Below are 26,834 nucleotides of genomic sequence, written 5' to 3' on the forward strand. Positions count from 1 at the left end.
GTTCTCACGCTGCTGATAAAGATATACCCAAGACTGGGTAATTTATAAAGAAAAAGAGGTTTAGTGGACTCACAGTTCCACATGACTGGGGAGGCCTCACAATCATGGTGGCAGGCAAGAGAGCTTGTGCAGGGTTACTCCGATTTACAACACCATTAGATCTCATGAGACTTATTAACTACCACAAGAACACTATAGGGGAAACCATCCCATGATTCAATTATCTCCACATGGCCCCACCCTTGACACCTGGGGATTATTACAATACAAGGTGAGATTTGGGTGGGGACACAGCCAAACCATATCACATATTTATTAACTGAAGTTTGAGTTCATTTAATTTGCTGGGATTTTGCACACTCTTGCACTGCAGCCTGAACTTACTGCAGAGTTTTTTCTTTCTCTGTTTCCCAGGAAAATCTCACAGCCTTACAGGTTATTCATTTAATGGACCAGAGTAGCATATCAAATGACCTCCACAATTCACAAAGGCTTATCAAGCATTGCACCTTTTTTTTTGTATGGTGTTGGTGGTAGTGGTAGTTGTAGTGCAAGGGATAGAAACTACTTTCACTCGGGGAGGACTGGATCTCTAGAAACTTTGCTGAAGTGGCAGGTCCCTTAATTTTTGTGGGGCTTGTATTCTGCCCTGTGGCCTGCATTTGTCTTCTTACTAAAATATCTACAGTACTTTTCTCTTGCTCATCAGGTCTAATCAGCATTATGTTATCAATCTAGTGACCCAGTGTGATATTCTAGGGGTTATCAAGATCGTCTAGACCTCTGTGGCCTAGATTATGGCAGAGAACAGGAAAACTGATGTAGCCCTCAGGCAAGATGGTGAAAGATGTATTGTTGACCCTGCCAGATAAAAGCAAATTGTTGGAGGTGGGCAGCATACATTCTAACACTCCAGGGTCTTATAAAAATCAAGAAAGTAGCCATTCTCAGATATCAGGCCTGCTCAGCTCATGGAAGCTTAGAATTTAAAAATGTATATATATGTACACATATATATTTCATAAAAATATATATTTCTATAAACAACATACAGAATTGAGAGTTTTAAATTTATGAGAGTATTCCAAAGTATGTATTGTTCTGTGATGTCCTTTATTCACTCAGATTTTTTTTTTTTCAAATGGAGTTTTGCTCTTGTTGCCCAGGCTGGAGTGTATGCCATCTGGGCCCACTGCAACCTCCACCTCCCAGGTTCAAGCAATTCTCCTGCCTCAACCTCCCAAGTAGCTGGGATTACAGGCACGTGCCACCACCCCTGGCTAATTTTTTTTAATTTTTAGTAGAGACGGGGGTTCACCATGTTGGTCAGGCTGGTCTCGAACTCCTGACCTCAGGTGATCCACCCGCCTCGGCCTCCTAAAGTGCTGGGATTACAGGTGTGAGCTACTGTGCCCAGTCACTAAGAATATTTTTGAAATTTATGTTAATACAGACTCATTCACTTTGTTTTGTTCTGAGACGGAGTCTTATTCTGTCACCCAGGCTGGAGTGCAGTGGCGCCATCTCCGCTCACTGCAAGCTCTGCCTCCCGGGTTCACGCCATTCTCCTGTCTCAGCCTCCCAAGTAGCTGGGACTACAGGCACCCACCACCACGCCCGGCTAGTTTTTTGTATTTTTTAGTAGAGACGGGGTTTCACTGTTTGCCAGGATGGTCTTGATCTCCTAACCTCGTGATCCACCCACCTCGGCCTCCCAAAGTGCTGGGATTACAGGCGTGAGCCACGAGGCCCAACATTTTTTTTTTTTTGAGACGGAGTCTTGATCAGTCGCCCAGGCTGGAGTGCAGTGGCGCGATCTCGGCTCACTGCAAGCTCCGCCTCCCGTGTTCATGCCATTCTCCTGCCTCAGCCTCCCGAGTAGCTGGAACTACAGGCGCCTGCCACCACCCCCGGCTAATTTTTTTGTATTATTTGTAAAGACGGGGTTTCACCATGTTAGCTAGGATGGTCTCGATCTCCTGACCTCGTGATCCACCCGGCTTGGCCTCCCAAAGTCCTGGGATTACAGGCATGAGCCACCGCGCCCGGCCCACTTTGTTTTCTTTTTAAGGCAAATGACTTCTGTTAATATTTGCAAATTGATATAGAGAAAACGCATTTGCCATGTGAATGGCTGCATACTGTGTGACAAGACTAATTCGATTTCTTCCATTAAAGATACCACATCTGGAGCAGTAACGGCAATTGGAGTCACTGCATGATTAAGGTGATAATTTTCTAAGATCTATTATTCTTTTTCTGTACAAAGAATGAGATAGGTAGTACCATGCATCACATTTAGTGTCTTTTTTTTTTTTTTTTTGAGACAGGGTCTCACTCTGTTGCCCAGGCCCCAGGCTGAAGTGCAATGGCATGACCTTGGCTCACTGCAACCTCTGCTTCCCTGGTTCAAGCAATTTTCGTGTCTCAGCCACCCAAGTAGCTGGGATTACAGGCATGCGCCACCATACGTGGCTACGTTTTGTATTTTTAGTAGCGATGGGGTTTTACCATGTAGCCCGGGCTCGTCTGGAACTCCTGGCCTGGAGTGATCCACCCGACTCAGCCTTCCAAAGTGCTGGCCCCTTGAAAAGGGCCACTGTGCTCGGCCCCTTTCAAGACTTTAATAGAGGCACTAATCTCTGCAATTGTCCTAAGGATGAAGTATTGTTTTTTTGTGGGGGAATTTAAATCTTCCATCCAACTCTTTCCTCTATTATGTCCTATCTCCTCTGTGTTATTTCCTATCCTTTTCTTTAATTTCTTTTAGGTTGATTATTTTTAATTCAATTTTACCTCTCTTAACTTTATTGTTCTCTGAGAGATTACACATGCATCCTTTACTTATCAATTTTTAAGAGATTACACATGCATCCTTTGCTTATCAATGTTTAATATTCTGACTCTGATAAAATGCATTCAATGTATTACATTCATTACTTTTCAGGTGACTTTTTACCTAATACTATACAAATACAGTTATTAATACATCATATGTTTTTACCTCTAGTTAATTCTGACAGATAATTTGTACTTTGGGCTGATGTGCCAGGCTAGTGGAAGTTTAATGTCACCTGTCTACCTTTCATTATCATCCTTTTTAAAAAACTAAGTGACCAAAAATAGAATAGGCAGATGATAATGATGAACTATCAGTAATTTTATGCACTTCTACATTTTATATGGAAAAGAGCAGGCTTAGAAATGTGCCTCAGAGCTGTGATCTGAAACCCTCATTGGGTTCTAGTGATGCCCTTAAGGTCAACACCTCTAAAATGGCAAGAAGATTATATGCTTGAGATGTGACTAGTGAAAGGTGCTGCACACTGAGAGTTTGGAGACCTGGTCTATCGGCATTGGGCAAGTCGTTTGACCTCTCTGGAATTCTCATTCTTTCTCTACAAAAATCAGACCTAGGTTTCTAAGGCTACTACTGGCTTCCAGATTCTCTACTTAAAAAGAAAAATATTTTCTTGAGCCATATGTTTTGACCGAATAGAATATTGCTACAACAAGAATGGTGACACACACCTGTAGTCCCAGCTACTCAGGAGGTTGAAGTAAGAGGATCACTTGAGCCCAGGAGTTGGAGTCCAGCTTGGGCAACAGAGCAAGACCCTATCTTTAAAATACTACTACTACTACTACTACTACTACTACTAGAATATTGGCCCAGAAATGGACGGCATGCTGTGGCGGGGCTGGTGCAAGATGACGCTGCCGGTTCAGGTGTTTAATTTGCAGTAGGAGCTGGGCGCAGTGGCTCATACCTGTAATCCCAGCATTTTGGGAGGCTGAGGAGGGCAGATCACTTGAGGCCAGCAGTTGGAGAGCAGCCTGGCCAACATGGTGAAACCCTGTCTCTACTAAAAATACAAAAATTAGCCGCGCATGATGGCGCATGCTTGTAATCCCAGCTACTCAGGAGGCTGAGGCAGGAGAATCGCTTGAACCCGGGAGGCAGAGGTTGCAGTGAGCCGAGATGGCGCCACTGCACCGCAGCCTGAGAGACAGAGGAAGACTCCACCTCTTTAAAAAAAAAAAAAAAAATACACACACACACACTAAAATTTGCTGTAGGTGTTATCTCCCCCTGTCTGGCATGGCCAGGAACTTAATCTTGAGCACCAGCCTGTCGTTCTGTACGCTGCTCTAAGGAGGCGGCCGTGGGGCCCATGCAAGTCGACAAGGACCCCCCGGAGGACCTGCAGAATGCACCCGACATCAGCTACGTGGTGGACGCCACCCTGGAACTGGAGCAGCGCGTTGCCAGTTGCAGGGGCCTGATGTGCACCGAGCGGCTGCAGTTTATTGCTGGCTGACTACTGCCCCTTGCTGCGGGTGGAGGCCCTGAATATGGCGCTCTCCTTCCTGCAGAGAATCTTTAACGTGGATCTGTACGAAGAGGTCCACCGGAAGCTCTCGAAGAGGTCCACCTGAAGCTCTCGGAGGCCACCAGGAATCTGCGGAACTCACCCGACGCCATCCCCGAGAGTGGCGTGGAGCACCCGCCCCTGGACACGGCCTGGGTGGAGGCCACTCAGAAAGAGGCCCTGCTTAAGCTGGAGAAGCCGGACGCAGACCTGAAGAACTACAAGCGCAACTCCAAGGAGCGCACCAGGCGCGGCCACGATGATTCAGCAATGCCCTCAAGTGTCACTCACGGCCTGAGACTACTGCAGCAGCGCCAAGCACGCCATCAACATGTCCTCAACGTCTTCAAGGTCAGCGTCTACTTGCAAAATTGGCCTTACGTGCTGAGCCGCGTCAGCAAGGCCGAGTCCACCCTGGAGATTGCCTAGCAGCGAGGACAGAGGGGCAGCCAGCCAGGCGCAGGCGGTCCTCACCCAGCTCCAATGCGCTGGAGGCTTGGCCGAGCTGGCCGCGAGGAAGTACAAGCAGGCTGCCAAATGCTTCCTGCTGGCTTCGTTTGATCACTGTGACGTCCCCGAGCTGCTGTCTCCCAGCAACGTGGCCGTCTGTGGGGGCCTGTGCGCCTTGGCCACCTTCGACAGGCGGAAGCTGCAGCGCCGCCTCATCTCCAGCAGCCCCTTCAAGTTGTTCTTGGAGCTGGAGCCGCAGGTTGGAGACATCGTCTTCTAATTTCACGAGTCCAAGCGTGCCTCGTGTCTGAAGATGCTGGATGATGTGGCCACCTTTAGCCTTGAGGCTAGGAGTTTGAGACCAGTTGGGTCAACATGGCGAAATCCCGTCTCTACTAAAAAATACAAAAATTAGCCGGGCGTGGTGGTGCCTGCCTGTAATCCTAGCTACTCGGGAGGCTGAGGGAAGAGAATTGCCTGAGCCTGAGAGGCAGAGTTTGCAGTGAGCCGAGATCTTGCCGCTGCACTCCAGCCTGGGAGACAAAGCGAGACTGTCTCCACAAAAAAAAAAAAAAAAAAAAAAAAAAAAAAAAAGGAGGAGAGGTAGGACAACTGCGCCCTCAACTCGCACAGGGTGGCCGTGCCCTCAGCCCCGCGGTGGCAGCCCGGGAGGGCGAGCTGACGCAGCAAGTCCGGGAGGGGCTGATCGTGCCCGCGTGGACTCGCACAGCAAGATCCTGGACGCCCGGGATGTGGATCAGCGCAAGCACCACCTTCGAGAAGTCTCTGCGGATCGCCGGGGAGTTTCAGCACCGCGCCAAAGGCCGGATGCTGAGGGTAGCTGTGCTGCGCAACCAGATCCACGTGAAATCCCTTCCGGAGAAGGGAGCCCGGGGAGCGACTCCGGCCAACAGCCAGTCCCAGTGAACACCAGCTTCTGAGGGGTGGCCCTCAGCCTCCAGGACGTCTGCACACCCTCCTGCCCCAACGGACCTGTTCACCTCGAGGCAGCTCCGTGCCACCCGCGGCCCAGTGGAGGGCCTGGCTGTGTGCCCTCGCATCCCGTGTGCCCTCGCACCCCGTGTGCCCTGTGCTGGGACCTGGGAGGCCGGCGGCTGCTAGCCATCCTGGAAGGCGGGGCCTGTAGGGCTTGACCGCGTGGGTGTCTGTACCTAGGGAGCAGGCTGTGCAGCGCCTAGGAGGCACCACCTCCTGGAACCCTCCTATTCCAAGGAGGAGGAAGAGAAGGAGGGAGAGGGGGAGGGGAGGCGAAGGGGGAAGAGGAGGAAGAGGAAGAGGCAGAATAAGAAGAGGAGGAGAGAGAGAGGAGGAGAGGGAGGTTTATTCTTTTTTTCTTTTTTCTTTTTTTCGAGACGGAGTCTTGCTCTGTTGCCCAGGTTGGAGTGCAGTGTCGCGATCTGGGCTCACTGGGCTCAAGCGATCCTCCCACCTCAGCCTCCCGAGTAGCTGGAACTACAGGTGCACACCACCACGCCCAGCTAATTTTTGTGTTGTTTTGCAGAGATGGGGTTTTGCAATGTTGCTCAGGCTAGTCTCGAACTCCTGGGCTCAAGGAATCTGCTTGAGGCCTCCCAAAGTGCTGGGATTACAGAAATGAGCCACCAAGTGCTGGCCTTTTTTCTTTTCTTTTCTTTTCTTTTTTTTTTTTTGGTCACCAAGTCTGGAACGCGGTGGTGCAATCATAGCACTGCAACCTTGAACTCCTGGGTTAAAGTTGTCTTCCTCAGGCTCCTGAGTAGCTAAGACTACAGGCATGCACCACAATACTTTGTTAATTTTTTTTTTTTTTTTTTGTAACGACCGGGGTCTCACTATGTTACTCAGGCTGGTCTCCAACTCCTAGCCTCAAGCAATCCTTCTGCCTTGGCCTCCCAAAGTGCTGATATTATAGGCATGAACCATCACACCCGACCCTAAAAATGTTTATTCTCTTTTTGAGATGTTTCTTCTTTCAGCATGGCATGATTTGCAGTGACACTTTAGGTTTCATTGCCACTCCATTATTATTTGTTCACATTTATGAGGCCACACTCACCCCAGGCCGTTGTTTATGAAATCGGACATGACTCATTGATCTGTGAGCATCGATTCCTAGAACAATCAACAGACTGAAAGAAATGCACCCAAACTTAAATCACTGTATGCATTCACCAACGCAAAAGGAAAATTCTCATTTGTTTCACTTTTCATTTCCAAATATGATATACCAGGAGAGGTCCCAGCTTGGCAGCAATTAGAAAAAAACACTGTAAAAAAATTGCAAAGCACCAGAGGACATTTTGAACCTTGGGGGAGGACTAGGTTAGACTCCATTGATCAAAATAACTGTGCTCATTCTGGATTAGGGCCCCACAGCCACCTGATCAGAGCCTTTATATCTGCAACCAGCAGCAATTTTTCCACTAATGAGCCAACACGGTGCAACTTTGAGGTTCTGCGAACCCAATCGTGATTTTTTTGTTCACCCATAAGGTAAGTAGTAAATATGTGGACTCTCTTATTTATGAGAAATATATAGAAAAGCCTTGTGGGTATAGAAAACAAGATCTGAAATAATATGCAGAAAAGGGCCATCAGCATTTTACATAGGATATGCTAAATTTGTATTTGATAATAAAAGAAAATTCAGTAATATTTCTAAGACCCACATTCATTTCATGGTAAAAAGTAGTTATTTTTAGAAAATGGACTAGTTGTCTAAAGGACAAAATGTCTTGTATTCTAGTATGTAAGATTGTATTTTTGTTTTTCGTATAGGCTAAGCTCAGTTTTCCTTTCCTTGCTATTTAAAAATAATAATTTCCACATTTTAAAGAGATAGTGGCAAAAAGAAGTATTATATAGTTTAGTACTGCCAAATAGGAATAAGATTGACATGAGTTAGCTTTCTCACCTCAGGGTTTTTATATAAAATAGAAGCTATAGGTTTTTTTTAAGTGCTAAAGGAATCCTTTATTTATTTTTTTTCCAGATCTCTACCTGCAGAGGAAATCCTTTTTAAAATAAAGAATAATGACCAGAAAGTTCTAAGGGAATAATTATGGGAAAAGACCAAAACTTTAAGACAGGATAGAACTTAGTCAATTATTGCTTTTGGTTAATGAGGTCTGAGTCCTCATTTTAATATCTAATTTTTATTTGCAAGTAATATAAATGACTGCATTCTTAATTTTTGAATCTCAAACAATTCACAAGTATATAGAGTAAATTATAAAAGTCCCATTAATACCTCTTCCAAATTCTGAGAGGTATCTACCACTTTTTCAATTTCATTAAAAAATTATTTATATTTATATATGTACATACAGGTAAAAATGTACATAAACATACACTTTTGATAAAAATCACTCATGCTTTCTTAGAAGTCTTTTTTCCTTTCCTTTCTCTTTTTTGCCTCTCTTTTTTCCACCTTAACTTCCCGTCCACTCTCATTACCTTCAACAGACCTCAGGTAACCTATATTAAATTCCTGGTGTGTATCCTTCTGCATTTTTTTCTCCATGCTCAATAAAATCACATACATATATATCTCACATACACATGCATACATATACATGTACATTTATAGAGCTTTATTTTACTGAGTGATTTACAATTCCACACTGAATCTTTGGATTAATTTGGGGAGAATTGACATCTTTACCTATATTGCAATTTTCAGTCCCTGAGCATGGTATATCACCATTAAATTAAATTAATTTATATAGTGGTGTGTGTGTGTGTGTGTGTATTTGGCATTGTCAACTATTCCCCTTCTTGAAACTCTGGCTTTGGGCTTTGGTTTCAGAGACAACACCCTCATGATTTTCCTCCTGTCTCTCCTGGCCATTTGTCACATTTATTTGTAGACTCTTTTGTGGGGAAAAGAAAGAGATCAGATTTTTACTGTGTCTGTGTAGAAGGAAGTAGACATAAGAGACTCCATTTTGTTCTGTACTAAGAAAAATTCTTCTGCCTTGAGATGCTGTTAATCTGTAACCCTACCCCCAACCCTGTGCTCCCTAAAACATGTGCTGTGTCAAGTCAGGGTTAAATGGATTAAGGGCTGTGCAGAGTGTGCTTTGTTAAACAAATGCTTGAAGGCAGCATGCTTGTTAAGAGTCATCACCACTCCCTAATCTCAAGTACCGAGAGACACAAAACACTTTGGAAGGCTGCAGGGACCTCTGCCTAGGAAAGCTAGGTATTGTCCAAGGTTTCTCCCCATGTGACAGTCTGAAATATGGCCTCGTGGGAAGGGAAAGACCTGACCGTCCCCCAGCCCGACACCCGTAAAGGGTCTGTGCTGAGGAGGATTAGTAAAAGAGGAAGGAACGCCTCTTTGCAGTTGAGATAAGAGGAAGGCTTCTGTCTCCTGCTCGTCCCTGGGCAATGGAATGTCTTGGTGTAAAGCCGATTGTATCTACTGAGATAGGGGAAAACCGCCTTAAGGCTGGAGGTGGGACATGCTGGCAGCAATACTACTCTTTAAGGTATTAAGGTGTTTATGTATATGCACATCAAAAGCACAGCACTTTTTTCTTTACCTTGTTTATGATGCAGAGACATTTGTTCACGTGTTTAGCTTCTGACCTTCTCTCCACTGTTAACCTATTATCCTGCCATGCCCAATAATGATCAATAAATACTAAGGGAACTCAGAGGCCGGTGCCAGCGTGGATCCTCCGTATGCTGAACGCCGGTCCCCTGGGCCCCCTTTTTCTTTCTCTATACTTTGTCTCTGTGTCTCTTTCTTTTCCAAGTCTCTCGTTCCACCTAACAAGAAACACCCACAGGTGTGGAGGGGCAATCCACCCCTTCACTCTTTCTTCCTCTATGTTAGTCTCAGGGTTCTGTCATTGTCTCACTTTTTCTTTTTGTCTCTGAGTGATCTTCTCTACCTATTCAATGATAATTCATAAATGTTTATCTCCTGTTTGTACCATTTTTGTTGTTGTTGTTCTCTAGACCCAGATGCCTTCTAGACAGCTCCACCTTTGCCATTCAGTTTTGCTGGTAGAATCTGTATTTTCTTTTTCTTTCTTCTTTCTTTTTTTTTTTTTTGAGGAAGGGTCTCACTCTGTCACCCAGGCTGGAGTGCAGTAGTGTTATTATGGCTCTCCGCAGCCTCAAACTCCTGGGCTCAAGTGATCCTCCCATGTCAGCCTCCCTAGTAGCTAGGACTATAGGCACTCACCATCGTGCCTGGCTAACTTTTTACATTTGTTTTTTGTAGAAACAGGGGCCTCACTATATTTCCCAGCCTGGTCTGCAACTCCTGGGCTCAAGCAGTCCTCCTGCCTCCACCTCCCAAAGTTGTGGGATTACAGGAGTGAGCCACCATGCCCAGCTAGAATCTGGATTTTTTTCTAATTATAATTCCTGGCACTAATGTGCTTAAAAAGCCTTCTACTTCAAGTTTACAAAACATATTCTTTTATAATTTATTTTAATACTTTTATGGCTTACTTTTTTACAATTAATATTATGTTCCATCTGGAATCAATTGTTGTGTTTGGAGATAAGATGGAAAAAAATCTAAGAATTCCAGGTTTTTCCCTCTTTTTTTGGTTGATATTCATTTTTGTATTATCAGTATTGATTCATTTTATAGGTTAGTGGGAGCCTTAGTGATCAAGTACTGTGAGGTCTGGGACCAAATATATTTTGTTATTGAATTCCTGGCATCTAGCACAATGCCTAAGCAATAGCAAGGTTTGATTTATTTTATTTTATTTTATTTTATTTTATTTATTTTTTTGAGACAGAGTCTTGCTCTATTGCCCAGGCTGGAGTACAGCGGCGTGACCTTGGCTCAGTGTAACCTCTGCCTCCCAGGTTCAAGCGATTCTCCTGCTTCAGCCTCCTGAGTAGCTGGGATTATAGGTGCACAGCACCACACCTGGCTAATTTTGGTATTTTTAGTATAGACGGGGTTTCACTATGTTGGCCAGGCTGTTTTCAATCTCCTGACCTGGTGATCCGCCAGCCTCAGCCTCCCAAATTGTTGGGATTATAGGCGTGAGCCACTGCGCCCAGCCAATAGCAAGATGTTAGCAAATATTACTGAATGAATGAATTATGGAAGGAGAGAATTGTTTCATTATATATATATTTTTTGAAACAGAGTTTCACTCTTTTGCCCAGGCTGAAGTGAAGTGGCGTGATCTCGGCTCACTGCAATCTCTGCCCCCTGGGATCAAGTGATTCTCCTGCCTCAGCCTCCCCTGCCTCAGCCTCCCGAGTAGCTGGGATTACAGGCACGTGCCACCACACCGGCTAATTTTTCTATTTTTAGTAGAGACGGGATTTCACCATGTTGGCCAGGCTGATCTCGACCTCCTGACCTCAGGTGATCCACCCACCTCAGCCTCCCAAAGTGCTAGGATTACAGACATGAGCCACTACGTCCAGCCTCATTATCTATTTTAACTTAATAATGCTTTCCTATTTTTCCTCTGTATCTTTCTTATCTGGAAGTCTTCCATATCTTAGAAAGCTTTAACCTACTAAGTATTTTAACTTTATTGAACCTTGAAAAACGTTAGTTTTTCAGGATAAACCAAGTAACCTGTTCATGTCAGCTATACCTGGATTGTTTCCCAGATCCTAAGCTTGCTAGAGAAGCAGTTTATATTCACTTTTCTTCTAAGTTAGCAAAAATTCCATGAAAACATGATGTTCCAGATGTGGCTTAATGGATGTAATTATGTGTTATTGCTGGTATTGTTTCTGTGTCTGCCTAATCTTTACTGCTACCCTGATATGAGCCCGTTCCTGAGGGTTTACTTGACTGATTTGTATTTTCTTTACCTGTCCTTTGTCTTGCAGTGAAAGCCCTGGATAATATATCATGAGGATCTACTTTATTTTGCCTATTGGTGGTTATTTTGGTGATAGGGTCAAGGAACAGAATTTTAAAGTGAAAAGACAGTTCCATTGACTATTATATATTGACGCCTTCTGTGTGCAACGACCAACATGCTTTAGAAAGAGTCTCTATCTGCAAGGGGTGTACCTTTCCAGGAAGGGGAACACAACCATCACAAAACTCATTTAGGCACAGTCCCAGGTGAATAATATTAATAATAGTGTTGTGAGGATTCAGGAAAGGGAAAAATAACTACAACTTGGGATGGGTAGGGAACACTTCCTGAGGAATTGAGACTCCTTTATGATCATGTCAGATGTATGGTAAGTAGAGTATCTCATGTGGATAGAAAAATGAATACAATTGTGCAATTAGAATGAATTGTACAAATATGGAGACCTATTTGTATACTAGAATAACAAGTAGCTTTGTGGAGGAGAGTAAAAGAGAATAGGAAGAAGTAAACTGCTGAAATTGTGAGGGGTCTTTAGTGTTTTTTCAAAAATTAATATCTTCAGAAATGTCCTATTATAAGCATGGGCTATAAATATTAGGGCTGGAAGATCCTTCATAGTTTTGCTGACATACAAAAGAATCTGCTGTATTTTTGAGCTTGTGTCTATATATTACCACCATGGGTGCTATTAACCTCAGTGTTTTCTGTATATTTCAGACATTAGTCTTTAACCATGGGGGACTGGAACTTATTGGGTGGCATCCTAGAGGAAGTTCACTCCCACTCAACCATAGTGGGGAAAATCTGGCTGACCATCCTCTTCATCTTCCGAATGCTGGTACTTCGTGTGGCTGCTGAGGATGTCTGGGATGATGAACAGTCAGCATTTGCCTGCAACACCCGGCAGCCAGGTTGCAACAATATCTGTTATGATGATGCATTCCCTATCTCTTTGATCAGGTTCTGGGTTTTACAGATCATCTTTGTGTCTTCTCCTTCTTTGGTCTATATGGGCCATGCACTTTATAGGCTCAGGGCCTTTGAGAAAGAGAGGCAGAGGAAAAAGTCACACCTTAGAGCCCAGATGGAGAATCCAGAGCTTGACTTGGACGAGCAGCAAAGAATAGATAGGGAACTGAGGAGGTTAGAGGAGCAGAAGAGGATCCATAAAGTCCCTCTGAAAGGATGTCTGCTGCGTACTTATGTCTTACACATCTTGACAAGATCTGTGCTGGAAGTAGGATTCATGATAGGCCAATATATTCTCTATGGGTTTCAAATGCACCCCCTTTACAAATGCACTCAACCTCCTTGCCCCAATGCAGTGGATTGCTTTGTATCCAGGCCCACTGAGAAGACAATTTTCATGCTTTTTATGCACAGCATTGCAGCCATTTCCTTGTTACTCAATATACTGGAAATATTTCATCTGGGCATCAGAAAAATTATGAGGACACTTTATAAGAAATCCAGCAGTGAGGGCATTGAGGATGAAACAGGCCCTCCATTCCATTTGAAGAAATATTCGGTGGCCCAGCAGTGTATGATTTGCTCTTCCTTGCCTGAAAGAATCTCTCCACTTCAAGCTAACAATCAACAGCAAGTCATTCGAGTTAATGTGCCAAAGTCTAAAACCATGTGGCAAATCCCACAGCCAAGGCAACTTGAAGTAGACCCTTCCAATGGGAAAAAGGACTGGTCTGAGAAGGATCAGCATAGTGGACAGCTCCATGTTCACAGCCCATGTCCCTGGGCTGGCAGTGCTGGTAATCAGCACCTGGGACAGCAATCAGACCATTCCTCATTTGGCCTGCAGAATACAATGTCTCAGTCCTGGCTAGGTACAACTACGGCTCCTAGAAACTGTCCATCCTATGCAATAGGAACCTGGGAGCAGTCCCAGGACCCAGAACCCTCAGGTGAGCCTCTCACAGATCTTCATAGTCACTGCAGAGACAGTGAAGGCAGCATGAGAGAGAGTGGGGTCTGGATAGACAGATCTCGCCCAGGCAGTCGCAAGGCCAGCTTTCTGTCCAGATTGTTGTCTGAAAAGCAACATCTGCACAGTGACTCAGGAAGCTCTGGTTCTCGGAATAGCTCCTGCTTGGATTTGCCTCACTGGGAAAACAGCCCCTCACCTCTGCCTTCAGTCACTGGGCACAGAACATCAATGGTAAGACAGACAGCCCTACCGATCATGCAACTATCACAAGAGCTGTTCCATTCTGAATGCTTTCTTTTTCCTTTCTTCCTTCCTGGGGTGTGTATGTATGTTTGTGTTGACAGAGAGGCAGATGGAGAGGGAGATTATTTATGGAGAGATAAAATTATTCATTCGATACTTTTGGTTAAATTCAATTCATAAAATAGACTTAGAAAAAACTTATTATATCAATCATTCTTATAAGTGCTGGGCATATAAACAGATAAAATACAGTCTCTGACATCAAAGGACTCAGGATGTAGAAGGAAAATTTAGGCAGGTAAAATGTAAATATATCAAGTGTAAGGCGTCACGTTAGAGGGAATGAGTGAGCAAAGGAGGGAGTGGTCATATGGATGGGTCAGGAAAAGGTTCATAGTTGAAGTTACCTTGAACTGAATCTTGAAAGATGTGGCAAGTTTTTCCAAAACTGGAAGGACTGGGGCACATGAAAGAAGCTGTCCTGGTAGAGGGAGCAGTGCAGATAAAGCCTAAGAGTGAGACACAGCAGTGCTGTCTGAGGAGGTGTGTGTGGCTGGAACACAGAGTGGTAGGAGGGCGCAGAGGGAGGGAAGCCTGGAGAAGTGGGCATGGAGGCCCTGTAGGGAAGCCATAGAGAACTGACGGAGGATGTGCAGCAGAGGAGGGACTGGATCAGAGTTGCAGTTTAGAAAGTCCTTCTGTCACAGTGTGGAAAATGGTCCAGAGGAGGGATCATTTGTAACCTTGAGTTGCCCTCATCTCACTAAAAAAGGAGGGTATACTTCATTCTTTTAATACTTTTGACATTTCAAAGTCATATACAAATATTTGGTGATATATTTTACAAAGACAAGAATCAATATTGTATTGATTTTAATTTTGTTCTCTGAAAAACCACTGTGGGATTAAACATTTCTTACCCATTATAAACATGAAATGGATATTTACTGTGGATTCTTCTCAATTCTGGAACAAAGGATGACACTTGCTTACTCACTGCTCCCAATAGTCAACTGTTTCCATTGAAAAGAAAATTCCCCCAAGGTTGGTGGGAGAGCTTCTGAGTTGAGCTCACCTGCTTGTTTCTTCCTTTGTTCCATTTTTTGTGTTGATAATGACTGAATCCCTCTACCCTAGTTTTACATCTCATATGGGTTTAGATACTGATGTTACTGTACTACAGACATACCATGAGTGCAAATCAACCTACTTGGATTTTTACTAAAATACTTCTCTCAAACTGATATTCATTTCTTGTCAGTGACCAGCCATTTATTTAGGAGACTGTTTAGGATCAATGTATGGGTGCTAAGAAACCTATGCCAAACGAGAGCAGGGTTCTTAACCCTTGCCATACATTACAGACATCTGGGAGGCTTAAAAGCCATCATGCCCGGGACCCATCCAATTCTAATTAAACCAGAATCTCTGTGGGTGGGATGCATGCATGAATATTTTTCAAACTCCCATGGTGAGTGCAATGTGCAGCCAGGGTTAAGAACCACTATTTTAGAATAACTTGGGACCAGGCGTGGTGGCTCATGCCTGTAATCCCAGTACTTTGAGAGGTCGAGGCAGGTGAATCACTTGAGCTCAAGACTTGAAGACCAGCCAGGGCAACATGATGAAACCCTGTTTCTCAAAAAAATGCAAAGATTAGCCAGGTGTGGTGACGCATGCCTGTAGTCCCAGCTACTTGGGAGGATCACTTGAGCCTGGAAGGTTGAGGCTGCAGTGAGCCATGATCATGCCACTGCACTCCAGCTTGGGCTACAGACTGAGACCCTGTCTCTAAAAAATAAAAATAAATAAATAAAATAGAATTATTTGGCCAGTGGCAGCTACTTCTTTTCTTAAAAATTTCCTTTCTTTCGGCCAAGTGTGGTGGCTCACGCCTGTAATCTCAGCACTTTGGGAGGCCAAGGCGGGTGGATCACCTGAGGTCGAGAGTTTGAGACCAGCCTGACCAACATGGAGAAACCCTGTCTCTACTAAAAATACAAAATTAGCCAGGTGTGGTGGTGCATGCCTGTAATCCCAGCTACTGGGGAGACTGAGGCAGGAGAATCACTTGAACCCAGGAGGCAGTGGTTGCGGTGAGCCGAGATTGCACCATTGCACTCCAGCCTGGGCAACAAGAAAATTCTTTTCTTTTCTTTTCTTTCTTTCTCTTTCCCTCCCTCCCTCCCTTCCTTCCTTCCTTCTTTCCTTCCTTCCTGTTAAGTGCAGTAGTAAGAAGGGGGGAAAGAGTAGAACAAGGAGTTCAATCTGTAACTGACTGAATGATCAGTTGGGATAACTCACTGCATTCAGACCATCCACTGCTTCTTATCTGCATTTGCAAAGTCAGCAATACAATTTTCATCATTTTCTTTTTCTTGTACCTTACATGCAAGAGAAGCCTTTTACTGGCAGACTGTTGAGGGAGATACGGCAGTTTTTAGGTGAGATAGATTTTCTTTTTTCTTTTCTTTTTTTTTTTTTGAGACGGAGTCTTGCTCTGTCGCCCAGACTGGAGTGCAGTGGCGCGATCTCGGCTCACTGCAAGCTCTGCCTCCCGGGTTCATGCCATTCTCCTGCCTAAGCTTCCTGAGTAGCTGGGACTACAGGCACCTGCCACCATGCTCTGCTAAATGTTTTGTGTTTTTAGTAGAGATGGGGTTTCACGGTGTTAGCCAGGATGGTCTCCATCTGCTGACCTAATGATCCGCCCACCTCGGCCTCCCAAAGTGCTGGGATTACAGGCGTGAGCCACCGTGCCCGGCCGAGATAGATTTTCTTAATCCTTCAGTTTATCTTTTGGGAGAGGCCAGCCAAGCTCGGAATCCTGGAGTGAAGATGATGAAACTGATGGGCTCTCTCTTTTCTTTTCTGTATGGACTATATTGTATTCATAAATATAAGTAGGAGTAAAAAATAATTTGCACTGAGAAAATGCATCATTAACCTTTTTTTTTTTTTTTTTTTCTGAGACGGAGTCTCATTCTGTCATCAGGCTGGAGTGCAGTGGCGTGATCTCAGCTCACTGCAACCTCCGCCTCCTGGGTTCAAGCAATTCTGCCTCAGCCTTCCAAGTAGCTGGGACTACAGGCACGCACCACCATGCCCAGCTAATTTTTGTATTTTTAGTAGAGACAGGGTTTCGCCATATTGGCCAGGATGGTCTCGATCTCTTGACCTTGTGATCCGCCCGCCTTGGCCTCCCAAAGTGCTGGGATTACAGGTGTGAGCCACCGCGCCTGGCCACTAACCTTTTATAAATACAAGACATGAACGTCTAATCAGGCCTGTTTTACTCTTTGAATGTTACAGCATTTTGTTTTTTTCCAATTCAATGTTTTCCCCTATATTTTTCATACCTTAGGAACAATATAAACAAAAACCTCCACAATACACAACATCCAATCCTATTGTCAAATTAGAGACATAATGGGATTTGACACCCTTATTTCCTGACTTAGATACAGGGACAGGAGAGAAAAGGAAATAGTAGATAACAACAGAGGGAGCCAGGTGGGATGGCGCCACTCAAGGCTGCTGAGAGCCATGGAGTCACTGTACAGAGGGTTATCAAGTTTATTTTTTAGAGCAGTTCATAGTGAAGTTGAATGGAAAATACAGAGAGTGGTCATATACCCACTGTTCCCCTACATGTGGGAACCTCCCCAACTATTGACATCCTATTATCAGAGTGGTACGTTTGCTACAACTGATGAACCTACACTGACACATCATTATAACCCAAAGCCCATATTTACATTAGGATTCACCCTTGGTGTGGTACATTCTATGGGTCTGGACAAATGTACAATTACATGGATTTACCAGTATAGTATCATACAGAGGAGTTTCACTGTCTTAAAAACCCATCGTTCTTCCCCTATTCATCCCTTCCTCCCTCAAGCCCTGGCAACCACTGATCTTTTACTGAATCTAACGCCTTGCCTTTTCCAGAATGTCATATAGTTGGATCATACAATATGTAGTTTTTTCACATTGGCCTCTTATGCTTAGCAATATGCATTTAGATTTCCTCCATGTCTTTCCATGGCTTGATAGCTCATTTCTTTTTATCACTGAATAATATTCTTTTATCTGGATGTTCCACAGTTTATTTACCCATTTACCTTCTGAAGGACATCTTGGTTGCTTCCAAGTTTTGGCAATTATGAATATAGCTGCTATGAACATCCATGTGCAGGTTTTTATATGAATGTGATTTTCAGTTAATGTGGGTAAATACCAAAGAGCGTAATTGCTGGATCATATGGTAAGAGTAAGCTTTGTTTCACAAAAAACTGCCAAACTGTCTTCCGAAGTTGCTGTACCATTTTTTTATTCCCACCAGCAATGAATGAGAGTTCCTGTTGTTTCATACTCTTGCTATTGTTATTGTTTTGGATTTTGGCCATTTAATAGGTGTGTGGTGGTATCTTGTTTCAAACTCCTGACCTCAAGTGAACCGCCCACCTTGGCCTCCCAAAGTGCTGGGATTACAGGCATGAGCCACTGCGCCCAGCTAGTATATTGTTTTAATTTGCAATTCCCTAATGACCTATGTTGTTGAACATATTTCCTATGCTTACTTGCCATCTATATCTTCCTTGGTAAGTTATCTTATTGTTGAGTTTTAAGTATTCTTTGTGTGTGTGTGTGTGTGTGTGTTTATGTATATATATATATATAAAAAAATATTTTATATATATATAATTTTTTTGAGATGGAGTCTCGCACTGTTGCCCCAGCCTGGAGTGCAATGGCACGATCTTGGCTTATTGCAACCTCCGCCTCCCGGGTTCAAGCAATTCTCCTGCCTCAGTTTCCCGAGTAGCTGGGATTACAGGCGCCTGCCACCAGGCTGGGCTAATTTTTGTATTTTTAGTAGAGTCAGGATTTGACTATGCTGGCCAGGCTGGTCTCGAACTCCCGACCTCAGGAGATCCACCCGCCTCAAAGTGCTGGGATTACCGGTGTGAGCCACCGCGCCTGACTGGTAATATGTTTTTAATTTCACATTTTACTTATTCATTGCTGGTATATAGGAAAGTCATAGACTTTTGCACATTAGCCTTATACCTTGAAATCCAGGATATAAATACTATAAATACGCCAGGAGTATTTTCTGTCAACTTTTTCAGATTTTTCTTCTCTTTCTTTTTTTCTTTGAGATGGAGTCTCGCTTTATCACCCAGGCTAGAGTACAGTGGGGTGATCTCAGCTCACCGCAACCTCCGCCTCCCAGATTCTAAGTGATTCTCCTGCCCCAGCCTCCCAAGTAGCTGGGATTACAGGCACACGCCACCAGGCCCTGCTAATTTTTGTATTTTTAGTAGAGACGGGGTTTCACCATGTTGGTCAGGCTGGTCTCGAACTCCTGACTTCAGGTGATCCACCCGTCTTGGCCTCCCAAAGTGCTAGGATTACAGGCGTGAGTCACTGCGCCAGGGCAGTTTTTTCAGATTTTTCTGTGTAGACAACCATAATTTCTGGGAACAAAGACAGTCGTTTCTTCCTTCCCAATCCGTATACTGTTTCTTTACTTTTTTGTCTTATCTCGTCTTGACTTGTCTTAGTGCATTATCTAGAACTTCCAGTACAATTTTGAAAAGCAGTTGTAAGAGGGTATATCCTTCTCTTTGTTTCTGATTATAGAGAGAAAGATTCAAGTTTCTTACCAGTACATATAATGTCAGCTATAGATTTTTTTGTAGAGGTTCTTTATCAAGTTGAGTAAGTTCCCCTTTTAGTTTTCTGAGAGTTTTTAATCACAATGGGTGTTGGATTTTGTCAAGTGCTTTTTCTGCATCTACTGATATGGGATGTGATTTTCCTTTGGTAGCCTGTTGATGTGACAGATTACATTAATTGATTTTGATTTTTTTTTTTGAGACAGAATCTCACTTTGCCACCCTGGCTGGAGTGCAGAGGTGCAGTCTTGGCTCACTGCAGTCTCTGCCTCCCAGGCTCAAGTGATTCTCATGCCTCAGCCTCCCAGGTAGCTGGGATTACAGGCATGTGCCACCATGCCCAGCTAATTTTTGTATTTTTAGTAGAGATGAGGTTTCACCACGCTGGCCAGACTGGTCTCAAATTCTTGGCCTCAAGTGATCCACCTGCCTCTGCCTCCCAAAGTGCCGGGATTACAGGCGTGGGCCACCACACCCAGCCTGATTTTTGAATGTTGAACCAGCATGGCATACCTGGGATAAATCTCACTTGGTCATGGTGTATAATTCTTTATTTTTATTGCTTATTTATTTATTTATTTATTCATTTTTTGAGACGGAGTCTCGCCGCGTCACGCCCAGGCTGGAGTGCAGTGGCAGCCATCTCGGCTCACTGCAAGCTCCGCCTCCCGGGTTCACGCCGTTCTCCTGCCTCAGCCTCCCGAGTAGCTGAGACCACAGGCGCCCGCCACCACGCCCGGCTAATTTTTTTTGTATTTTTATTAGAGACGGGGTTTCACCATGTTAGCCAGGATGGTCTCGATCTCCTAATCTCGTGATCTGCCCGCCTCGGCCTCCCAAAGTGCTGGGATTACAGGCGTGAGCCACCGTGCCCGGCCCTTTATTTTTATTTTTTGGAGATAGGGTCTCACTCTGTTACCCAGGCTGGAGTGCAGTGGCATGATCTCAGGTCACTGCAGCCTCTGCCTCCTGGGCTCAAGTGGTCCTCCCACCTCCATCTCCTGAGTAGCTGTGGCTACAGGCACACACCATCACACCCAACTAAGTTTTGCATTTTTTGGTAGAGACACGGTTTCACCATGTTGCCCAGGCTGGTCTTGAACTCCTTGGCTCAAGTGATCCACCTGCCTCAGCATCTCAAAGTGCTGGGATTGCAGATGTGAGCCACTATACTTAGCCTATAATTCTTTTTATACATTGTTGGATTTGATTTGATAATTTTTTTGAGGATTTTCACATTTATGTTCTTGAGAGATATTGGCCTGTAGTTTTCTTGCGTGTCTTTGGTTTTGGTATTAGGGTAATGCTGGTCTCGTAGAATGAGTTAGGAAGTACTCTTTCTGCTTCTATCTTTTGGAAGAGATGATAGAGAATTGATACAATTTTTTTCATAAGTGTCTGTTAGATTCACCGTTGAACACATTTGGGCCTAGGGTTTTGGAAGGTTGATAATTATTGATTCAGTTTCTTTAATAGAGATAAGCCTATTCATATGGTCTATCTCTTCTTGTGTGAGTTTTGGCAGATTGTGTCTTTTCTAGGAATTGGTACATTCTAGGTTATCAAATCTGTGGGTATAGAGTTGTTCATAATATTCCTTTATTATTCTTTTAATGTTGGTGGGATCTGTACTGATGTTCTCTCTTTCATTTGTGATACTAGTAACTTGTTTCTTCTCTCTTTTTTTCTTAGTTAACCTGTATATTAGGCTGTTTTTGGATTGCTATAAAGAAATACCTGAGACTGAGTAATTTATAAAGAAAAGAGGTTTAATTGGCTCAGGGTTCTGCAGGCTTTATAGGAAGCATGGTGCTGACATCTGCTTGGTTGCTAGGGAGGCCTCAGGAAGCTTATAATCATGGTGGAAGGGAAGGGGGAGCAGGCATGTCACATGGTGAAAGCAGGAGCGAGGGAGTGAGAGGGGAGGTGCCACACACTTTTAAACAACCAGATCTCATGGGAACCCAGAGTGAGAGCTCACTTATTACCAAGGGGATGGCCCAAGCCATTCATGAGGGATCTGCCCCCATGATCTAAACACCTCCTACCAGGCCCTGTCTCCAATACTGGGGATTACAATTTGGGGAGGGACAAATATGCAAATGATATTAGCCTGGCTAGAGACTTACACACTTTAGTGATGTTTTCAAAGAGGTAGATTTTGGTTTTGTTGATCTTCCCTATTAATTTCCTATTTCAATTTCATTCATCTCTGCTCTAATTTTCATTATTGCTTCGTTTCTTCTTCCCTTGGATTTAATTATTTTTTTAGTTTCCTAAAAGTAGATAATTGATTTTAGATCTTTCTTCTTTTTTTTTCTTTTTCTTTTTTTTTGAGACGGAGTTTCGCTTTGTTGCCCAGGCTGGAGTGCAATGGCACGATCTCGGCTCACTGCAGCCTCTGCCTCCTGGGTTCAAGTGATTTTCCTGTCTCAGCCTCCCTGATAGCTGGGATTACAGGTTCTCACCACCACACCTAGCTAATTTTTGTATTTTTAGTAGAGATGGTGTTTCACCTTGTTGGCCAGGCTGGTCTTGAACTCCTGACCCCAGGTGATCCTCCCGCCTCTGCCTCCCAAAGTGCTGGGATTACAGGCATGAGCCACCATGCCCAGCCTAGATCTTTCTTCTTTTCTAATTATACATTCAATGCTGTAAATTTCTCCCTAAGCATTGCTTTTGCTGTATCTCACAAATTTTGATAAGTTGTTATCATTTTTATTTAGTTGAAAATATGTTTTTTTCCAAGATTTCCTCCTTGACCTATGTGTTATTTATAAATGTATGGTTTAATCTCCAAGTATTTTAGAATTTTCCAGCTATCTTTCTTTTTTCTTTTTTTTTAAGAGACACGGTCTCTCGCTTGTCACCTAGCTCACTGCAGCCTCAAACTTCTGGGCTCAAGTCATCCTCTTACCTCAGCCTTCTCAGTAGCTGGGACTATGGGTGTGCACCACCATGCTTGGCTTATTTTTAATTTTTTTTGTAGAGCTGGGATGTCACTTTGTAGCACAGGCTGGTATTGAACTCCTGGCTTAAAGCAACTCTCCGGCCTTGGCCTCCCAAAGTGCTGGGATTACAGGTGTGAACCACTACACCTGGCCCCAGCTGTTTTTAATTTCTAGTTTAACTCCATTGTGATCTGAAAACAGACATTGTATGATTTCTATTTTTAAAAACTTAAAAGAGAGAAGCCACAACCTAGAATGTGGTCTATCGTGGTAAGTGTTTCATGTGAGCTTGAGAAGAATGTGTATTCTGTTGTTACTAGATGAAGTAGCCAATAGATGTCAATTTTTTTCTTTGTTAATTTTTTTTTTTTTTTTTTTTTTTTTTTTTTTGAGATGGAGTCTCACTTTCTCGCCCAGGCTGGAGTGCAGTGGCGTGATCTCGGCTCACTGCAAGCTCTGCCTCTCGGGTTCACGCCATTCTCTTGCCTCAGCCTCCCGAGTAGCTGGGACTACAGGCGCACGCTGCCACGCCTGGCTAATTTTTTTGTATTTTCAGTAGAGGCAGGGTTTCACCGTGTTAGCTAGGATGGTCTCGGCTTCCTGACCTTGTGATCCACCCGCCTCGGCCTCCCAAAGTGCTGGGATTACAGGCATGAGCCACTGAGCTCGGCCTTAATTTGTTAATAAATTATTTTACATTTTATAGAGATGGGGTCTCACTATGATGACCAAATTGGTCTTAAACTTTTGGCCTCAAGCAATCCTCCCATCAGCCTTAGATGTCAATTATATCCAGTTAATTGATGGTGCTGTTGAGTTCAACTATGTCCTTTTGGCTTTTCTGTCTGCTGGATCTGTCCATTTCTGATAGAATGAAGCTAGGGTCTCCAACTATAATAGTGGATTCATTTATTTCTCCTTGCAGTTCTAGCAGTTTTTGCCTCACATATTCTGATCTTCTGTTGTTAGGTACATACACATTAAGGATTGTTTTTTCTCAGAGTATTCACCCCTTTATCATTTGCATTGCCCCTCTTTATCCCTGATAACTTTCCTGAAGTCTTCTCTGTCTGAAATTAATATAGCTACTCCTGCCTTCTTTTGATTAGTGTGAGCATCATATATCTTTCTTCATTTCTTTACTTTTACTTTATATATACCTTTATATTTAAAGTTGGTTTCTTATAGATAACATATAATGCATCTTGTTTTTACTTTTTTTTTTTAGAGACAGGGTCTCACTCTGTTGCCTGGCTGGAGTGCAGTGGCACGATCATGGCTCACAGCAGTTTTGACCTCCTGGGCTCAAGCGATCCTCCCACCTCAGCCTCTTGAGTAGCTAGGACTACAGGTGCACATTGCCACGCTCAGCTAATTTTTTCTTTTTTTGAGACAGAGTCTCACTCTTGTCGCCCAGGCTGGAGTGCAATGGCGTGATCTTGGCTAACTGCAACCTGTGCCTCCTGGTTCAAGCGATTCTCCTGCCTCAGCCTCTCGTGTAGCTGGGATTGTAGGCGCCACCACACCTGGCTAATTTTTGTATTTTTAGTAGAGACGGGGTTTCACCATGTTGGCCAGACTGTTCTCAAACTCCTGACCTTCGGTGATCCGCCTTCCTCTGCTCCCAAAGTGCTGGGATTATAGGTGTGAGCCACCGCTTCTGGCACAGCTAATTTTTAATTTTTTTTTGTAGAGATGGGTTATCATTATGTTTCTCAGTCTAGTCTTGAACTCTTGGGCTCAAATGAGCCTCCCTCCTTGGCCTTCCCAAACTGCTGGGATTACATGTGTGAACTATCATGCCCCATCTGTGTCTTGTGTTTTGATCCACTCTGACAATCTCTGTATTTTGTGTATTTAGATGACCGGCATGAAAAATGGTTATTGATATAATGGCATTAATATTTAGTATATTTATTACTATTTTCCATTTGTTGCCCTTGTTCTTTGCTCCTATTTTTGTCATGCACACCTTTTCTGCCTTTTGTGGTTTTAATTGAGCACTCTATATGATTTCATTTTCTCTCTTTTCCTTTTTTTTTTTTTTTTTTTGAGATGGAGTCTTGTTCTCTCACCCAGGCTGGAGTGCAGGTGCAGTGGTGTAATCTTGGCTCACTACAACCTCCACCTCCCAGTTCAAGTGATTCTCCTGCCTCAGCCTCCCGAGTAACTGGGATTACAGGTGTGCACCACCACACCTGGCTAATTTTTCTATTTTTAGTAGAGATGGGGTTTCACCATGTTGGCCAGGCTGGTCTCGAACTCCTGACCTCAGGTGATCCACCTGCCTCAGCCTCCCAAAGTGCTGGGATTACAGGCATGAGCCACCATGCCTGGCACCATTTTGTCTCCTTTCTTTCTTTCTTTTTTTGTTTTTTTTGAGACAAAGTCTGTCTCTCTCCCCCAGGCTGGAGTGCAGTGGCACGATCTCGGCCCACTGCAACCTCCGCCTCCCAGGTTCATTCGATTCTCCTGACTCAGCGTCCTGAGTAGCTGGGATTACAGGCACGCACCACCAAACCCGGCTAATTTTTGTATTTTTAGTAGAGACGGGGTTTCACCATTTTGGTCAGGTTGGTCTCGAACTCCTGACCTCATGATCTGCCCACCTCAGCCTCCCAAAGGGTTGGGATTACAGGCGTGAGCCACTGAGCCTGGCCTTTCTCTCCTTTCTTAATGTATTAATTATACTTCCTTTAAAACTTTTTTTGTTGGTTGTCCTAGAGTTTTCAATATGCATTTACAAAGAATCCAAGTTCACTTTCAGATAACACTTTGCCACTTTATGGTAGTATAACTACCATTTAATAAAAAAATTCCTAATGCCTCCCTCCTGTCCTTATACTATTGCTGTCATTCATTTCATACATACATAAACATATAAACATATGTATGTGTGTCTGTACATTATTCTTAAGAATACGAAAGATACAAGTTCTTATTTTACCTTCTCTTATTTCCTATCGAATGTTTTCCCTTTCTTTATGTAGATCTGAGTTTCTGACCTATATCATTTTTTTTCTCTCTGAAGGACTCTTTTTTAACATTTCTTACAAGGCAGGGCTACTGGCCACACATTCCTACAATTCTTATTTGGCCAAGAAAGTCTTTACTTCTCCTTCACTTTTTTTTGTTTGTTTTCTGAGACAGAGTCTCGCTCTGTTGCCCAGGCTGGAATGCAGTGGTGTGATCTCAGCTCATTGCAACCTCCACCTCTTGGGTTCAAATGATTCTCCTGCCTCAGCTTCCCAAGTAGTTGGGATCACAGGTGTGTGCCACCATACCTGGCTAATTTCTGTATTTTTAATAGAGATGGGGTTTCACCAAGTTGGCCAGGTTGGTTTTGAACTCTTGACTTCAAGCGATTCACCTGCCTTGGCCTTGCAAAGTGCTGGGATTACAGGCCACTGCGCCTGGCCTTCTCCTTCACTTTGAAGGATAATTCTCAGGGTAGAGAATTCTAGATTGGTGGTGTGGTGTTTTCCTCTCAATGCTTTAACTATTTCATTCTCCTGTCTTCTTGCTTGTATCGTTTATGAGAAGTTAAATATAATTCTTATCTTTGCTCCTCTGTAGGGAAAGTGTTTTTTTTCTCTCTGTCTTCTTTCAAGATTTTTTTCCTTTTTGATTTTCTGAAGTTTGAATATGATAAGCCTAGAAGTAGTTTTTTTTTGGCATGTATCCCATTTGGTGTTTTCTGGACTTCCTGGATGTGTGGTTTGGTGTCTGACATCAGATTTGGGAGCTTATTAGTATTACAGCTTCAAATATTTCTTGTCTTCCTTTCTCTGTTTCTTCTCTTTCTGGTTTATATGTTATACCTGTTGTAATTGTCCCACAGTTCTTGGGTATTCTGTTCTATTTTGTTTTTGTTGGTTTTAGTATTTCTTAATCTTTGTTTTTCAGTCCTGGAAGTTTCTATTTTTATATCCTCAAGCTCAGAGATTCTTTTCTCAGCCATGTCCAGTCTACTAATGAGCCCATCAAAGGCATTCTTTATTTCCATTACAGTGTTTTTGATCTCTAGCACTTTTTTGTGATTCTTTCTTAGGCTTTTCATCTCCTAACTTACATTATCTACCTGTTCTTATATATCGTCTACTTTTTCCATTAGAGCCCTTAGCATATTAATCATACTTTTAAATTCCTGGTGTGATAATTCCAACATTTGTGCCCAATCTGTCTCTGATTCTGATGCTCGTTGGGTCTCTTCAAACTGTGTTTTTGCCCTTTAGTATGCTTTGCGCTTTTTTGTTGAAATGTGAATATTTTGTAGAGATGAAAAGAATGTGGGGCTGGGTGTGGTGGCTTACACCTGTAATGTCAGCACTTTGGGAGGCCAAGGCAAGTGGATCCCTTGA

At 43.5% G+C, this 26,834-nt stretch overlaps 1 protein-coding gene and 1 pseudogene across 4 annotated transcripts in view; both read left to right on the plus strand.

Moving 5' to 3' along the window:
* The first annotated feature begins 4,160 nt into the window (after positions 1-4,160).
* On the plus strand, positions 4,161-7,172 carry LOC100447567 (COP9 signalosome complex subunit 1-like; annotated as a pseudogene).
* Positions 4,938-26,834, plus strand: part of GJA10 (gap junction protein alpha 10) — a 35,221-nt gene continuing 13,324 nt past the window's right edge. Inside the window, exons 1-4 of one of the 4 annotated variants that reach the window (XM_054557875.2) lie at positions 4,940-5,082; positions 7,190-7,316; positions 12,368-12,561; positions 12,680-13,823. In XM_054557875.2, coding sequence (XP_054413850.1) covers positions 12,735-13,823 — 1,089 coding nt within the window. In that variant the 5' untranslated portion in view covers positions 4,940-5,082; positions 7,190-7,316; positions 12,368-12,561; positions 12,680-12,734. Of the gene's footprint in view, positions 5,083-7,189; positions 7,317-11,672; positions 11,896-12,367; positions 14,494-26,834 lie in introns of those variants that run through there. The other 3 variants (XM_054557872.2, XM_054557873.2, XM_002817156.4) reach the window with 3 other exon arrangements.

Source organism: Pongo abelii, chromosome 5, assembly GCF_028885655.2.
Source record: "Pongo abelii isolate AG06213 chromosome 5, NHGRI_mPonAbe1-v2.0_pri, whole genome shotgun sequence".
NCBI classification, from domain to species: domain Eukaryota; kingdom Metazoa; phylum Chordata; class Mammalia; order Primates; family Hominidae; genus Pongo; species Pongo abelii.